We start from the raw sequence: 17,934 nt of genomic DNA on the forward strand, positions 1-17,934 counted from the left end.
CCATCTCTAAGCCCTGAAAGACCTGGTCATTTAGGTACACATGGTGTTTGGATCCCTTCCCGGAGTCAGCATCAATATCACAGCATTCCGTCATCCAGAACGATACAGACCACAAAGAAACTGAGAACAGGCCTCACATACCAGGAAGGCCCAGGTTATGATAAAAGTCTGGATCTGATATAGGAAAATGCCAACTATGGAGCTTACTACTGCTTAATCGTGGGATAGCTGCTACCCCATGATTAATCAATTCTGATTTAATGTACAGTTAATAAATGAGCTCCTTTTGTGCTCAAAGGATGGGAGATTAAATAGATAAGGTGCCTATCATGATGGAAAACAAGGGAAATATTTAGACTAGAAAGAAATGTGTAGATGACCAATGCACTTTTTTAACAGAGGTGGAATCTGGTGCCAAGAATTGAAGAGAAAGCAAAAGGGGCTATACTACTAAATTCAACAGCATGTCAGGTTACTCAGCTCCAGCTGCATTTGAAAATCATCTTAGATGGGTGGGAACCAGTAGGCCTGTTAAAGGACTTCACTTACCAACAACCTAGAAATGTCAAAGACTTCTAAGAAACCAGTGTTTCCTTAATGAGAACAGAGAAGGTGAAGAAAATCCTTATTCATAATATGATAGGAATGACTTGATTTGTGGGATAAATGAATGGTGAATAGAGATAATGAAGAAACTATAAGGATCTAAGAAATGCACAGAAAACGTTGAAGATGGAAATCTGTTCATAAAAAAAGTCCTTAAGGAGAAAACAATTCCTAGGAGTTAGTTTTCTCAAAGACCATGAAGAAAATGACCTCCTTAAAGAGGAACTGGATGGGCTCCATGTCTGAAAGAACTAATTCTGGGTTCATAAATCAGTCACTTTAATTTAAAAATACAGGATTAGCCACAAAATAATAGCTCAAAGGATAGTGCTTCGACTGGATATATAGACTGCAGCAGATGTTCAGCAAAATGGAGCAGGATTCAAAGGTTAAGCCGAGCATTTCAAACACCGTCTCTCTACACCCACATCTTTGCACTCTATTAATAACCTGGTCTTCAGATGGCTGCAAAGAATATAACGTGTCATAGGTCTTTTTCAGAGAATCTGTAAGAATCACATGGGAACGGTGTGGGGCAGGGGGTGAGAATGTGTGTTATTCTTAACATTACAAGGAGCAAAGAGCACACTAATCATTTTACCAAAAGACTTTTTAAATATTCAAGAAGGTTATGCAAGTTCTGAAGCATATATAATTGACCTACTTGTTCTGTAACAGTGTAGACAAAAATCTGCCATTATAATAAAGAGAAACAAATCAGCAAAACACATTTCTCTCCAGGGCTATCGGAAAACCTACTACGGAGCCATTTAGGTTGTAGACATAATTTAATTCCTTGAAGTTGTAAGATCAAGGTCTATCCTCCTGCTGTCTATCAGCCTAGGGCCACCTTAGTTTCTAGAAGGGGCTGCGGCCCTTGGCTCATGGCCCCTCTTTCTCAACCTTCAAAGTCAACAACAACGACATGAGTCTCTCTCAAGTCTCAGATCTCTGCTCTTGTTTCTCTCTTCTCCTCTGTGACAGCTGGACATATTCTCCCCTTTTAAGGACTAACTTGATTGGACTGAGCCCACACAGCAATCCAGATAATATCACCAACTCATAGTCCATATCCTGAATTACTTCTGCAAAATGCTTTTCTGCCAAATAAAATAACATGCTGACAGATTCTTGGGATCAGGATATGGGTGTATGTAAGAACCATTATTCTTCTCACCAAAATTACATTGTTTCTGTTGATAATCCAAGAAAGGAAAAATGAAGAACAAGACTTGGCATGTGTTTTTTAAAACTCTATACTGAATCTTCAACTCTTTCTTTCATCACTGCAACCAGAAGAACTTACAAGCCCCAGAATATGAAGGACTGTGGAAAAGCAGCGAAATATCTGGAAAATGTCTTTTTTAGTTAGCTATATTTACTATGGAAATAATTATTATTTGATAAAAATGGATATAGTTGTCCTTTGTGCTGTTTGAACTTTTAAATGAAATCCCATGTTACTCAAAAGCCCCTTTCTGATATCATTAATGCAGAAAAGAAAATCCTGAGCAAATAAGGTTATTTAAATAACATTTTGGTATCCTGCTAAAGCTGACCCCAGGTTGGGTCAATCTCAAGACTGAAATATGAAAAACTTCATGAAATATGAAAAGTCACATATATACTATTTTGCCCATTGTTGATTATTCTATGAGCAACATTGTTATAACAGCAAGTAATATCAGTTTTTACATTAACTCTAGTTATTTGAGAAATGGTAACTAATTTTTCTGAATTTGGGGACAGCTAGAAAATCCTTTACTTTTCGTATATTCAAGTAAAACTAGACATTTTAAACCATTATTTTTCAATATAGAGGATGGTTGGGGAACATGCCAAAATAATCTGTAGAGACCATAAAAAATATCCACTTGATAGATAAATTATATCCCTCCATCCATGAGTGAAGATCATGTCAACAGGAAAACCACTGTCTCATGTGATGAATTCATTGTTCCTTCCCTTGGCCAGCAGATTCTCAGGTATTCCTTCCTCCTGACTCAGCCATAAATTATTCAGTAAGAACAACTATTAGCATACATTCCAATGGCACCAGAGGAAGTCTCAAGAACTCCCAGGAAATGTACCAATTATTTATTTTGGGTATGTCAACAGTTTAGCTAAGCTGCTCCATGGTACTGCTGCCTGGACATCCATTTTGTTTGGCCAAGAAGTTTGCCTAGACCTCCCACTGACACTCGCCCCCCACTCATGCAGGCACATGCCACAGGGCCACCTGCAGAGTCTCAAGTTAGTGTAAGTTTTTCATATGACTTCCCCATAGCCCTTGGGCTCAACAGTCTCCCCACCTCACAGTGCCTTCCCCTTATGCACTCCTTAGATGAGACCCCCATGTAACTCACGAAACTCCAGTTTTGGTTTGAATTGAATTGAATTGAACCCCAAAGCACTCCACCTCTGGATCCAAATAAAGGCATGTGCCCCAGGTCCTGCCCCTCTCCGTCTGCACCCTGCCTTGACCTACACATGGGGTCCCTCATGGCACACCAGGGACTTCCTCCAGGGCCTGTTAGGAGCAAACTTCTCTGATTCGAGTCCTCCTGTGGGGGAGCAACCACAGCTCACCATCCATCACCCTTAAGAAATGTCCACTTAATAAATGTTCACTTGTCAAATTTTTACCTGCTTGGTACAATGACATACAGCTATTTGTTTTATTCTTGAACTGGACTAAAATGTAGTTTTGTGTTTTTGTGTTTGTGTTGTGCATGTGTGCTGTACTTTTCAGTGGTGTGTGTTAATTTGAGCTTTAAAATCTCTCTTTTAAAAAGTTCTTTATTGTTGAGAGTTGCTGGCTAACTCCAAGCATGTTTGAGGCAGGTGTTAGCAGGATGCAGGCAGATAGAGTTCAAGGCTCCTGCAAGTCTGAAGGGCCCTTGTGGGATAAATGACAGAATTTCCAGAATCTGCCACCTGGCCTTAGTCCGTTTGTGCATCCATAGGTGTTTACTTTACAGCCTCCTGCAGCCTCTGGGGAAGGGGAGGAGAGGGAACGGCCATTTCTCCTTCCCTTGCCCGTGTTCCTGGTACATATTGGTCTGGTGTCGCCAGTCACCGAGGACCCATCAGTGGAGTTCCTCCCAGAAGGGGCAGGCAGGAAGAAGAGAGCTTGCCGTGGCTGCAAGGTGTCGCCAACGGCCAGAGGAGACAGACGGGGGCCGCGCCTAGCTAGCGAGTTCAAGCCAAATGTGAGCAATACAAGCTTTTCCCCAAGCTCCTCTTTCCCTTGATTTATTTTGGTTTCATGGGTTTCACAGAGGGTTCATCCGGGGCCAGGAACACCCTTCCCACGGAGCTATACGACTGTAGTATTTCAAAGCCACAGTAAGTTGCAGTCAGGAGGAACGTAGGGTGAAGGCTTTGCAGTAAACAAGAAGCTACAACCTGGACTTGTGGAAAATTCAGCCTGAAAAACAAGGGAGTTTTTTCTTTTGAACCCAGCTCGGCCATAGCCACAAGCTCCCCCCATCCCCAACCCTAACCCCCTGCCAATCATGTAAATCTTTCTATGCTTACAAACCGGACACACTGCAGCCCTGACAATGTCATTCCTTGGAACCCCTCCTGATTAGCAGAATTCTTTGTCTTTTCACTCATTAAAAGCCTTGCTGGTTCCTCCATAGTCTTGTCTGCTGGCTTCATCCCTCATCACTTCCGAGACACAATCCTGGGAAAAGCAGCATTTCAGCTGGTAACATCTTCATCCGGGATCTCCTTTGGAGGATGAGGTCTGGTGGTAACCAGCATCTTTCTTTTACTCCCCTTTTAAGAGTTGCACCGACTGCTGTGCATAACACTGGACACACGTCGGCCATTTTAAAGCGACAGCACAACTGCCAACCTTAAGACTTGGTTGTTAGTTTCCCCCTCCCTGGTTGATCCCCCAAGACCTGGGAATGTCAGCTGAATAAGGGCCAGAATTCTCTTTCAAAGCTGTCCTTGGATGTGAGGGACCGGGAGAGACACGCAGACAGCGGCGAGGTCCCTGCCGAGGCTATTCCTCATGGACTCCCTGATGCGTCCTATCAGAACTCAGACCCCAACTGCCCGATCAGGCATCCATAAGAAGCCACTTCTGCTTTTCGGTTTCACTCTCCTAGGAGGTGTGGGGGAAGTGAAGGGGAGGCTCCCCTTAATATCCCTCCTTGTGAGAGTGACTTGGGCCACCTCCTCCGGCTGAGAAGCTATTGTTCCAACCTCTTCCTGTTCCAGCCAGAGGATTTCTCTGAATCTAACCACCAGGGTCAGAAAGGACCTACTCAGTACCCAGTGGGTCAGGTGCCCCTCCCTACTGGAAAATACCTTGAGACATCTCTTATGACAATGGTTCCATCTGGCATGGGAGGCATACCAAGATCCGTACTTTAGACTGAGAATCAAGCAGTTGCATCTCAGACAGAGAGGCCCTGGAGTCCATCCGCAGGCGGATTGCAGGTACTGCAGAGGGACTGGCATGTCCGGAATGGATCCTTTTCCGACATTGTTGCCAGTGTGGAAGGGGGCACAGACTTCCCTGTAAGAGGGAGGGACAGGCCATAGGACACCTTTGCTTTCAGATGCCAGAAACAGAAAGGGGGATGCTTTCTCTTCCCTGGTGTCTTTCAGATGGGCAACTCAGAATCTAAGACCACTTTGGTTACTACCCCATTGGGGTACATCAAAAATTGGGGAAGATCTTAAACTAGACTCTCATTGACAGAAGAAATTAATCTTCTGAAATACAGCCTGGCCTCTAAATGTCACTCTGAACTACTCGCCCTTAGGATATATAAAAACTGAGATACTTTTAATCAGATGAGTCAAAAAGAAAGAAGCTAATTCCTCCTGTAATGCCGCTTGACCTCAATACAAACTGCCAAGCAGAGAAAAATAGCCCCAAAATGTGACCCTTAAGTACAACACCATTTGCAATTGGATATTAGTATCTAGATAATCTTCACATCAGTTTCTCTGTCTGTGTACGTGTTCTTATATGGTTAGTATTGCCAAGCTTATTTTGTGTCCTGTGGGGTTTTCTTGGTGACCATCTGGTTGGAGATCCTGTGATCAGAGAGGTGTGGTTTACACCCCATTTGTGCCCAGGTGTGGCTGGAGAGAAGTGTGGCTTAGAACTTCATTTGCAAGTTGGGTCTTACCGACGTGCTGCCAGTCCTCGTGAGACTTACAGCCTAGAGTGACTGTGGTCATTACGTCTCAGGCTCTATGTTTGTATGTCTGTATGTGTAAAAGGATGACATTTTTTTACCTCCAGATGGTATTGCTAAAAATTAATTGGCTTAAAGATGAGCAATTGTTAAAACTGGGCATTCTAAAACTTTCATAAATTCTGATAGAAAATATTCACCATTGATGCTAGTTTAAGTTTAACTGAAACAGACATGTCTTTATGGTTATCAGCTGCCTAGGTTTACTCAAAGTCATTTAAATTGATGTTATCTGTTAAATCTTTCTAAGAAAAGAGAGGTGATTGGCTTTCATGGTTAATGAAGGCTTTGACTACTTGAAATAATAAGGGAAACATGCTAGAAAAGATGTGTGTTTTGATAAGAGAAGGTATCAGGTTTGGAAATGCATTTTTATTAAGGGAAAAGAAGGTAACTTTGTCCTAAAGAAGAGCTGATGATTTAAAGAGGAAAAATTCTGAATGTAATAAAGTTGTACAAGGAAGTTGCATATGGAAGGAAGTAAATGAGGTTTAATATCAATTACACCATGAGATTAGAATTTCATTTTGTTTGTTAAAAGGACAAAATTTTCTTAAACTACTGGTCTGCTCTTAAACTGAAAGATAGTGAAGTGTTTTTCTAATTGTTTTATCAGAATGGTTTCTCATGCTTACTGTCTCAATAAGATGTTTGAGTACTAAAGAAAACAAAATCTTACTATTAAAAGAGCTAGAAGCTCTTTTTTCACATAGTTTTGTGAACAATTATGTAACCTTCTGTATCTGTCTTTAAAATCTTTTGTTGTCACTTTGGTTAGGTGGATAAGTATTATTTCATAGTGACCTCTAATCCTATTTACACAAGTGCTTTTAAAACTTGATATTTTTGACAACTTCCCAAAATCAAATTCAAATAAGTAATCTTACCTCTAGTTAACTGAGATTTTCCAGAGGGCCGCTGGCACATGTCAGAGTATCATCTCCTCATAAGGGAGAAATAGTTACAGCTAATACAGCTTATTTATTTGATATGTAATTACCTGGGAAGCATTGCCAAATGAATGATGCTAACCTTTAGATTATTGATATGTAACATGTTGCAGAAAGGAACAAATTTCTTTGTCAATTGCCTTGTGATGAACTCTCCTCAGATCTTTAACCATTGCCATTTTTGTGTCTTTCACTCCAGAACTAGTGAAAAACCTGGATTCAAGAATTAGTTACATAAGATTGAGTAAGCTGAAGAGGATGATTTTAATTTTTATGTCTTTTTGCATCAAGTATTCATGATCTTAAAAATAAAGTGTTTTTGTTTTAAACATTTTTCTCTCAAGCTGACTTAACAAAAGTTTGGTAAATTATGTCTTTAGGCAGAACTGAAACATTTCTCTTTCTTTTTCTACCTGATCCCTCCAGAATTTAGGAACTCTCAGTGAGTACTTTTCTATTTTATGGCAATATATTTACTTTTGTAAGTTCAATAAAAATCTTTCTGCTATAACCACTGGTTATATTACCAAGGCTTTGACTGTAATGTCATATTTGAGAGAGACGTGTATAGACTCAGGTGTGACCAGACAGCTTTAAGGAACTAAGGTTGACTTGATGCAGCCAACAAAGCCCTTTGGAAGAACTGACCTGGTAACTTGTTTGCAGGGTTCCCAGCAGCCTCACCAGCTGAATAAGGAAAATCACTTCCTGGCAAGTGCAGGAACCCCCGCATATCTTTGGCGACCTCAAGAGGAGAGGAATTCACCAAATCTAAATGTACTGTAAGCGAAACCTGATGGCAAGTTTGGCTTGGCTTTCCTGGTTTCGAGAAGCCTTTAAAGGTTTAATCTGAAATTCCTTGTGAAAACTTCCAGCAAAACACATTTAAAAGAGCCTATGTGATCAATTGCTGTTCCTGCTGCACTTAAGTAAATAATCAAACCAAGTGTTTTGAAGCTATACTTTTTTTTACAAAATTAGTCTTAATATGGATACATCTAATAAAAATGAGGGTGATTTTAGAAACAAAAGGATTAAGTTTCAATAGTGCAGCCTTATCAATATTAGATTCTAATACTAAGACATTTTAAAATAGATGGAATCCTGAATTCGGGTTTTCTCAAAATATCTCTCCATGATTTCCAAATATTTCCAATTTTCTCCCATCACTTCACTTGGGGTCTTACTGTTCCTAGACCTCATATTCAGCCAGGCCAGGCGTTCTTAACCTCCTTATTAAGTATGTTCCCTCCACACAGAATATCTGACTCCAGATGTTGCTTGGACAAAGATTTCAACCCAGCGCTCACACTGATGAAGACGCACATCAGCAATCCCGCAACCTGGTTGCACCCTCCTTTTATGTGCCCTTGTCCATCCTGGCCACGGCTAAGACATCTCCATGACCTCTGTCTCCCTGACAGACAGCAAAGAAACTAGCTGACTGAGCCTCTTGGATCCACCAACAGCGCTTGACCTCATGGGAAGTGTGGTCTCAGATCTACATGTGGGTTCTTCTGAACCCAGCTCAGCTCTAAAGAGTAATGGCAATAGAGATGGAAAAAATTAGATGGGTTCAACAATAAATAATTCTGACATTAAATCAGTAATATTTACTGTTGAATCAATTCAGAGTGTGATGCCTGAAGATAAATGTGATAAGATTAAAATAAAAATTTAGAAATTAGGAAAATATAAATAATAGTCAGTCAAGACCATTCAAAAGAAAAAAGCAGAACTAGATCATAAAAGCCTAAATAGTTGCATATGTTTGAGCTTCATATCTGTTGGTGTTTCTAAGCATCCAAAACAAAGACAAACATATTAATAGATTTAGTTATACAATTCTCATTATTAGAAAAAAACACAATTCAACTATTCATTGTAAGCAGTTTTCTTATAAAATTATTTTTAAAAAACCCTCTAATTCCTTCCCCATCCCTCAAAGACACAAAAATTTACACAGCATTTACATAGAGATTACTAAAACTGCCAGTAGCTTTTGAAAGAAGAAGGTATGTTTTTATTTTAAGTGTTTATACCTCCCTCATAGAAAGCCTCTCCCATGCTATCGATAAGGCCGATTGCGTTTGGAATCGTTTCATATGTAAATAATGTCCCCACCAATGTGCAGAAGATCAGTTGAGAAAATTAAGAGAGAGGAAGCAAGAAACAGGCTAAGCCAGGGATGAGACACAGGTGGCATGCATGCTTTTAATCTTATGCAGAGTCATGGGAGATATTATTTTTATTTTGTGGTACTCTAATAAACCCAGATGTAGCCTCCAAAGTATTTTAAATTCTAGGTTGGCAGTTGCTTTCCCCCCATGCATCAAACATTAGAATATTAGTCAATTTACGTTATGTTGTATTAACACATAAATTTCAAAGGCTAATAATACATACTCAAAAAGATTACTTTCTCATTCATAATTCAGGCTCCCAGTCTGTTCTGTCTCTGCTCCACATAAGTTCTCCTTTTGGATTCAGGTTGAAGCAGAGCCCCAGCAGAGACACATGGTTCTTTTGACAGAGTTCATAGAGTAATAGCTCACAGTTTAGCTTGGACAATGCACGCTTCACGTCCATTCACATGCCATTTCCTCAAGCATGTCACATAATCAATGTGAAAATGGGATGGAATCCTCTTAGAAAGAAAAGGGGTGCATAATCATTGGGAGCTATACAACATCTATCTACCAAGCTAGATGAATGTTTGCCGTGTATATCTCTTTTCTAGTCCTTTATTTTTCTATAATTATTTCTGCTTCTGTTTTCAATGTTTCTCCAGGAACTAAAATTTGACTATTTTTCAACCTACTCCAACAGTAGATTAAAAATCTACTTTTCATAGGTAGAAATGTCCAAGTTTCAAGGCTTGGATAGGAGGAAATTGATGGTTTCCATCAACTAGGTTTGTGATGTTCAACTAAGTGGAGTCACAATGCAAAGCACACACACAGGGCACACTGTCAGCGCACAGTGCCAGCTGGGCTCCTTGCTCCACATCTGGCTGCTTGGGAATGTCACAGCCTCGTGCCTTTTGGTTATTGCATGTGGTCCATCTAGAAAAATGTCTGTGTGCATTTATTAGAAGCTAACCATCACCCCAATTCACTAGCCTACATATTTTTAGGCTAACATAAGGCTTATGTAGAGACTACTATGATGAAGAGAAAGTCACCTTTTATAGATATTGGCAAGAATGGAAGACTTTTTCTCCATTTTCACAGAGAAAAAGAGGCAATTTTACCATTCTCAGAACATTGGAAGGACCGTTATTGCCAGCATTCCAGGGAATGGAAAGCATGACACAACTTTGTCAATTATTTCTGGATAACAAGTTTTCTGCTTCAGTTTTCTAAAGCTCTAAAACTGGCCACGAAGCTTTTATTCACTGAATTAGAAAAACATAAAATAATTCCCCTGGAGTCCTGAACATATCTATTTGGCATCTCCAGCTAAACTTTGTGATTGGTTTTTCAGAGTTAACATTCTTAATTACAGTGAAAGTAATTAACCTCTTTCACCTCAAATTCCCTAGAGTGATTCTCAATTAAATCCGTAAGAGCAAGCAAACCTTCAGATATCGCTGTTTATTCATGGTCTGCTTTTGTAGAGGAAAGAACACATCACAACATAGACACAGGAAAAAAGAAGTGGAGTTTCAGAGTTCCAGTGGTTTGGAGGTTTCAGGGTAAACACATAAAAACAACCATCAAGTAGATTCCAAGTCAAGGTAACGATGGATTTTGTGACAGAGCTGTACAATGACGTAACAGGCCACCCACAGTGAGACCTTCAGGCTAGATGGATATTGATATTGATTGATACTGGTATTGATATTTAGAACTTGATAGAAACACATGACGTTAGAACTTTGAGTTCCAGTAACTCAATTACTCAAATTATTAAGGGCCAGCATTCCCAAGCACAGAACATGGAAGTAAAATGAACATTTCTGTATTGACAAAATTAGAGGCCTGAGTCCTGAATCAGCTTTATGTGACTTATCGCTCATTTAGACCATAACTTTGTGATCTTGATTTTCCTCTCTGCAAAAGTGTGGTTAGGGTCCGTAGCATGCCCTTATCTGAGAATGCAAGTCTTTGGAGTCAGACAGGACTGGAATTGAATCTGGCTGTGCCACACACTAGCTATGAGAGTTTAGGTAAGTTATTTAATCTCTGCAAATTTCAATATATTTATGTGCAAAACGTAGACCACAGTAATACCTGCTTCTTATTTCAAAGGCTTGCTAAAATTACATTTAAGAAATAGCAGGGCCTTGAAATAGTTTAAAACGTTTACTGACCAAACTGGCAAGAGAATATGACAAATTCAAAGTCAATCATAAAGATGATTTAATTAATGTACATCTATCAGAAACTGATAGCTCAGAACAAGAAGGTGGTATGGAAACAAAGGCTGCAAATACAAAAATCACCAAGAAAATTCCACATCTGAGAAATAGATAATACATATTCTTTTTAATGCCATTAAATTTTTAATGCACCTTAACCAAGTGTCTGGCACACAAAACCAAGAACTTCATGTATGTTAGTTACTATCATGGCTCTTCCTCTAAACCTAAAAACAGAAAGCAAAGCCTTTGAGAAGATGGGAATGCTAAATTTTCTTGACTTTATTAATCATCTTTTTTATTTTTGTTTTCCATGGTATTGATTTCTGCTTTAATCTATCTCTGCCTTCACTACATTTTTTGTTACTTTTTCTTGTTTTTTCTAAATGTTTCTAATTGAACCTATCTTCTTTCAGAAATGAATTTTTAAATCCATAAAAGTCACTCATGGAATCACTTTGCTATATTCTACAAATTTTGATATGTATTCTATTTTATTTTTTATTCCCATTGTTATTTCCTTTTTGATCCCTGAATTATCTGGGAGGGTATTCTTTAATTTCTAAAATGTGACTTTTCTTAACATACCATTTTGTTATTAACCATTAAGTCTATTGGGATCTCTGATACCTAGTCTTTCAAATTTGTGGAGGCATGCTTTATGGTAAAGTATATGTTAATTTTTTTTAATTTTTCACGTGTGTTTGACAAGTATGTATACTCTGTACTATCTGAATCCAGAATTTCATAAAAGGCCATTATATCCAGTTTCCTTACTGTTCTGTTCATACTATTTATGTTTTCTGATTTTTTGAGAGATGGTTTTATTGAAACTGTCCACTATAATGATATTTTCTTCTTACAGTTTTATGTCTTTTTCTTTCTGTGTGTTGAAGATATTTATTAGGCATATACATGCTTAGAATTGTAGTAGGTCATCATGAATCGAAATTTTTTTAATCAGACTGGCCCTGCCCATCCCTAAAGATGTGTTTTTGTCTCAGTGTCTCTATTGCCAGTCACTAATACAGGTTTCCCCTGTGTCTGAAAGCAGAGTACTTTCACAAGCCAAAAGGATGTAAAACAAGGAAGTGATCACCTTAACTTTATATGGAAATATTTTTGTGTTCCTAAATCCAAAAAATAACCTTTCTTAGGCTTTTCTGATACCTAAGGACGCATCTTGCTAATGGATGCGCAAAATAAATCAAGATAAAGCACAGATGCTCACAGATGCAGGTCAACGCTACGGTAGCTTGGGGCTGAGATGCCGAGTGCGGATCTGGGGGACGGAGCTTCGTGGGGCCACTTCTGCTGCTCAACATGTGCGTTGCCTCTACAGCAGCTCAGCTCACTGAGGACCAGACACTGAACACTATTTTTTTTTGATAAAGTGAACACCCTCTTCAGATATCTGGCTTTCTTTCAGTTAGCCAAGCAAGTATTAAGGTAGATATTTCATAAAGCGAAGTAGCATAGCACAAACTTTCAACAAGTAGGGGAGCCTTGTACAGCTATGTGGGGTTAGTGTGTATTTGACATACAATTTTTTATCCTTTAATTTTCCATTTTTTCATGTTCTTGCCTTTTGTCCATGTCTCTAATAAACAGAATGCAGCTGGAATTATTTTTAATATAATATTACAACATCTGGCTTTTAACTAAGGAATTTAGTCCAGTTTGTCTTCATTGTGAAAACTTACAAATTAGAATTAGATCCTCCATTTTAGTTTTTTTTTATTTGGCCCAATTTTCTGTTTCTTTTTTCATAATTTTCTTTTTTATTTGGAATTAACTAATTGCTTTGACTGTTGGAATATTTGCATCTTTGTTATAGAGGAGTTTTGTTTCTTATATGCCACTGTTTCCTTTTTTACAAGATTTGACATTTTACTCTATTTCTATTCTTCCCATGAGTATCCTAGAAAATTTATCAGGCTTATTTAACTTAAATCTACAATGGAACAATATTTTAACCCCTTTGTCCCTTGCAAATGATACAAGAAGGCTTTAGATCCAATTTTTACTCTCCAAAATGAAATTAATTTTCATTTTGTCTCTTCACAATAAATTCCTGAAGATTTTATCTGTGATGTGTTTATTTTACAACAGAAATACTCTTACTGGATGTGCAGTTCTGAGTTCTAGGTGACAGTTCTTTTCCCACCACTCTTTCAAGGTATAATTAAACTAATCTTTGTCTTCCATTGCTGTTGTTGAAACCAACAGTCATTTTATTTATTCTTTTATTTTTGTAATTGAAGCATAATTGGTACACAATATTACATTAGTTTCATACAAAATAGTAATTCAACAGTTATCTACATTATCAAGTGCTCACCCCAAATAGTGTGGTTACTATCTGTCAACATAGAAAGATGTTACAGAACCACTGGTGGTCATTTTAATGGCTGTTCCTCTTGTAGGAGATCTTATCCTTACTCTCTGACTGTACTTCATCTCCTCCTTTCTGTGTTTTGAATCTCAGTTAATTACACACTTCAGTTACCTGAAATGGATTTGGATTTAAAGAATGCAATAGAGAGTAGAAATATGTAATGTAGTATAAATTAAAAAGTTAAAGTTTAAACGGACCACAGAACATTTTTTATCCAAACCATCACTCATGTAGATGAGAACTGAGGCCAAGTGAGGTCATTTGATGTGTCCACGGCCACATAATGCAGTTCAAGACATGACCAGGACCCCTCCTTTTTGAATGTTCTCCCTGTTCTATACTCAGGAAGATCATAGGAATGTTGAAAGTCATCTTAAACTGCCCTATTGCCTTTGTTTATTTCTTCACCCCTCAAGCAGATATGGCCGGGAGAAACCAGACTGCTGTGACAGAATTCACCTTGGTCGCCTTGCCTGTCATCCGAGAGCAACAGATCTTGCTATCCGTCATTCTCCTGCTGGATTATACGCTTACCATGACAGGAAATACCATCATCATTTCTTTAATATGGACTGACAATCGTCTCCAAACACCGATGTACTTCTTCCTCAGTAATTTATCATTTTTGGATGTTTTGTTCACAAGTACTATTGCCCCAAAGTTGCTAGCTTGTCTCTTAGGAGAGAAGAAAACCATATCCTTTGCTGGATGCATCACTCAAATTTATTTCTACTTCTATCTGGGGACAGTGGAGTTCATCCTCTTGGTGGTGATGTCCTATGACCGCTACGTGGCCATCTGTAACCCCCTGCGCTACACCGTCATCATGAGCAGCAGGGTCTGTCTCCTGCTGGTTCTGGGATGCTGGGTGGGGGCCTTCCTGTCCGTGCTTTACCCAATGACTGTGGTGTCCACTTTGCCTTTCTGTTATAAGGAAATTAGTCACTTCTTCTGTGACCTGGCCCCCCTGCTCCACGTGGCCTGCATCGACACTCATTTCATAGAGATGTTAAGCTTCATATTTTCCACCTTGGTCCTCCTGACCTCACTGCTGCTCACCAGTGTGTCCTACACCTACATCATCTCCACCATCCTGCGCATCCCCTCAGCCCAGGGACGTCGGAAGGCCTTCTCCACCTGTGCTTCTCACATCACCGTTGTCTCCATCGCCTACGGGAGCAACATCTTCATGTACGTGAGGCCCAGCCAGAGCCAGTCACTGGATTTTGACAAAGTGTCAGCTGTCCTCATCATAATGGTGACCCCTCTTCTGAACCCCTTTATTTATAGTCTGAGGAATGAGAAGGTAAAGGAAGTTTTGATACAGTCAATGAGAAGGATAGTTCTACCACATTCCAGGGAAACATGACATTAAACATTTATTGAGGACATCTAAGCTGTGCTTCCTCCAGATGGTACCTTGTTCTATGACAAGAGTGGCACAGAAGTGTGGCTGAGGTCTCAGAATCTGTAGGCAGATGAATAAGCATCACACATTATCAATAATGAAGTATTATAACATTACTATGGAAAACCAGAAAAAATAAAGATTCAGTGCCCTATCAGTCCTTGAAATATTTTGCATATAGGAATATAGGATTACAAAAACACTCCAGACCCTGAGTCATAAAAGCTAATGTCTAATATTCATTTAGGCACTAACATCAATAAATTTAGTTACATTATTTCTCTAAGCTTCCATTTGCTGATCTGTAAATGGTGGCAGGAATTTCTACTGTGCATCTTCTAGGGCACTTAAGACTATAAAATGAGATCACTTGAATAAAAGTAACATTGTCAAACAAAAGTAACAAGCAGAGATTCTAATGTGGAAAGCTGGAAGGTTTCCTCAGCCATAAGACGCTTCCCCTTTCATGATCTTCACCATGTTAAGAGGCAAGATTTTTAACTGCAAATAATATGGCAAGGAAACATATTTAAAAGACAGATGGATGAATAGTGTCAAATGCCACTTGTAAGAAAAGGATCTATTCTGTATCAAGTCAGGTGTATGCCTGCTGTGGTAGTGTCAGCCTCAGGTTCTCTTTATCTTTACCTACTTCTATTAAATGTGGTCTTCTTTCTAGTTTGAGTCACTAGCTTTCTTTGTTCTGAGACTAGGTTCACCAAGATGATTAGTACTTATTTTTCTTATTAAAGTGTTGTTAATATACAATATTACTTTGGCTCCAAATGTACATTACGGTGGTTCGGCAGTCTCTATGATCAACTTATAGTGAGACTGTGAATTTTTGTGCCCCTGTATCCCTCTCTCCTGCCACCCACCCACCCACCTAACCCCCCACCCCTTGGTAAGCACTTCTCACCTCTCAGCATCTATGTATCCATTGCTGTTTTGTTCCTTTTTTTCTGCTTTGTTTTTATACTCCATGAGTAAGTGAAATCTTTTGGTACTTGTCTTTCTCCACCTGTCTTATTTCATTGAGCATAATACCCTCTACATCCATCCATGTTGTTGCAAATGGCAGGATTTCTTTTCTTTTTATGGCTGAATAATATTCCATTGTGTATATGTACCACCTCTTCTTTATCCATTCATCTATTGTTGGACACTTAGGTTGTATCATTATCTTCACTATTGCAAATAGTGTGGTGATAAACATAGGGGTGAATATATGTTTTGAATCAGGGATTTTGTTTTCTTCAGGTAAATTAATGTTAGTGGAATTATTGGGTCAAATGGTATTTCTAGTTTTAATTTTTTGAGGAACCTCCATACTCCCTTCCACAGCAGTTGCACCAACAGCATAGGAGGGTTCCTATTTCTCCGTGTCTTCACTAGCATTTGTTGTTTCTTCTCTTTTGGATAGTGGCCATTCTAACTGTTGTGAGGTGATATATCTTTGTGGTTTTAATTTGCATTTCCCTGATGATTAGTGATGAGGAGCATCTTTTCATGTATTTATTGGTCATTTGTATTTATTTAGAGGAGTGTCTGTTCAAGTCATCCACCCATTTTGGGGAGGCAGGATTTTAGTGTGGTTCTGACTTGGATTTTATTTTATGTTTTTACTAAAGTAACATTGATATACAATCTTATGTCGGTTTCAGATATATAACACAGTGGTTCATATTAAATCCTCACCTCCGTAGTATGCCATCTATCAACAAAGTAAGATGTTATAGAATCATTAACTTTATTCTCCCTGTTGTACTTCCATCCCCATGATCAACTTAAATTGTGATTGTGAAGTATTGTGCCCCTTTTTCCCCTTCCCTCTCCCCACTCTACCTCCCCTCCTCCCCCTTGGTAACCTCTAGTCCCTTCTTGGTGTTTGTGAGTATACTGTTCCTTCTGTTTTGCTTTGTTTTTTACACCACAAATAGATGAAATCATTTGGTATTTTTCTTTCTCCATCTGGCTTATCTCACTGATACAGTACCCTCTAGATCCATCCATGTTCTTGTATGATAGGACTTTCTTTTCATTTTATGGCTGGATAATATTCCATTGTGTGTATATACTACATCTTTATCCATTCATCTATTGATGGACACTTAGGTTGCTTCCATATCTTTGCTACTGCAAATAATACAGTGATAATTATAGGGGTACATATGTATTCTTGAATCATGGATTTTCTTTTCTTCAGGTAAATTCCTAGCAGTGGAATTGCTGGGTAAATGGTATTTCTATTTTTAGTTTTCTGAGAAAGCTCCATATTGCTTTCCACCACAGTTACACCAATTTACATTCCCACCAATACTGGAGAAGGGTTCCCATTTCTCCGCATCCTCACCAACATGTTATTTCTTGTCTTTTGGATGGTGGCCATCCTACCTGGTATGAGGTGATACCTCATTGCGGTTTTATTTGAATTTCCCTGACAATTAGTGATGTGGAGCATTTTCATTTTCCTGTTGGCTATCTGTATTTGTTTTTTGGGGAATTGTCTGTTCAGGTCCTCCACCCATTTTTTAATTGGGTTATTTATTTTTTTGTGTGTTGAGGCATATGAGTTCCTTATGTATTTTGTATGTTAACCCATTATCAGATATTTTGCTTATGAATATGTTGTCCCATACTGTAGGGTGCCTTTATGTTCTGCTGAGAGTGTCCTTGGCTGTACAGAAGCTCTTTAGTTTGATGTTGTCCCACTTTGTTCATTGTTTATTTGGTATCCCTTGCCTGAAGAGATGTGTCAGGGAAAAAGCTGTTCATGTTTATATTCAAGAGATTTTTGCCTATGTTTTCTTCTAAGAGCTTTTATGGGTTCATGATCTATTTCAAGTTTACTTTTGTATATGGAGTTAGACAATAATCCAGTTTCGTTCTCTTACATGTAGCTGCCCAGTCCTCCTAACACCATTTGTTGAAGAGGCTGTCTTTTCCTCATTGCATATTCATGGCTCCTTTATTAAATACTA

General features: G+C 38.8%; 1 protein-coding gene across 1 annotated transcript; it reads left to right on the forward strand.

Moving 5' to 3' along the window:
- Window positions 1-13,563: 13,563 nt before the first annotated feature.
- LOC140850235 (olfactory receptor 6M1-like) lies at window positions 13,564-14,914 on the forward strand. The gene has a single exon (XM_073239982.1). It carries the CDS (start codon window positions 13,904-13,906, stop codon window positions 14,912-14,914), a length of 1,011 nt encoding a protein of 336 aa, XP_073096083.1. The 5' UTR covers window positions 13,564-13,903.
- The last annotated feature ends 3,020 nt before the right edge of the window (window positions 14,915-17,934 follow it).

The sequence above is a fragment of the Manis javanica genome, chromosome 6, assembly GCF_040802235.1.
Source record: "Manis javanica isolate MJ-LG chromosome 6, MJ_LKY, whole genome shotgun sequence".
In the NCBI taxonomy this organism is placed as follows: Eukaryota; Metazoa; Chordata; class Mammalia; order Pholidota; family Manidae; genus Manis; species Manis javanica.

Excerpts from the sequence above, each read along its gene's own strand:
- LOC140850235 (XM_073239982.1), top strand. The coding sequence starts at position 13,904 with ATGTTGAAAGTCATCTTAAACTGCCCTATTGCCTTTGTTTATTTCTTC.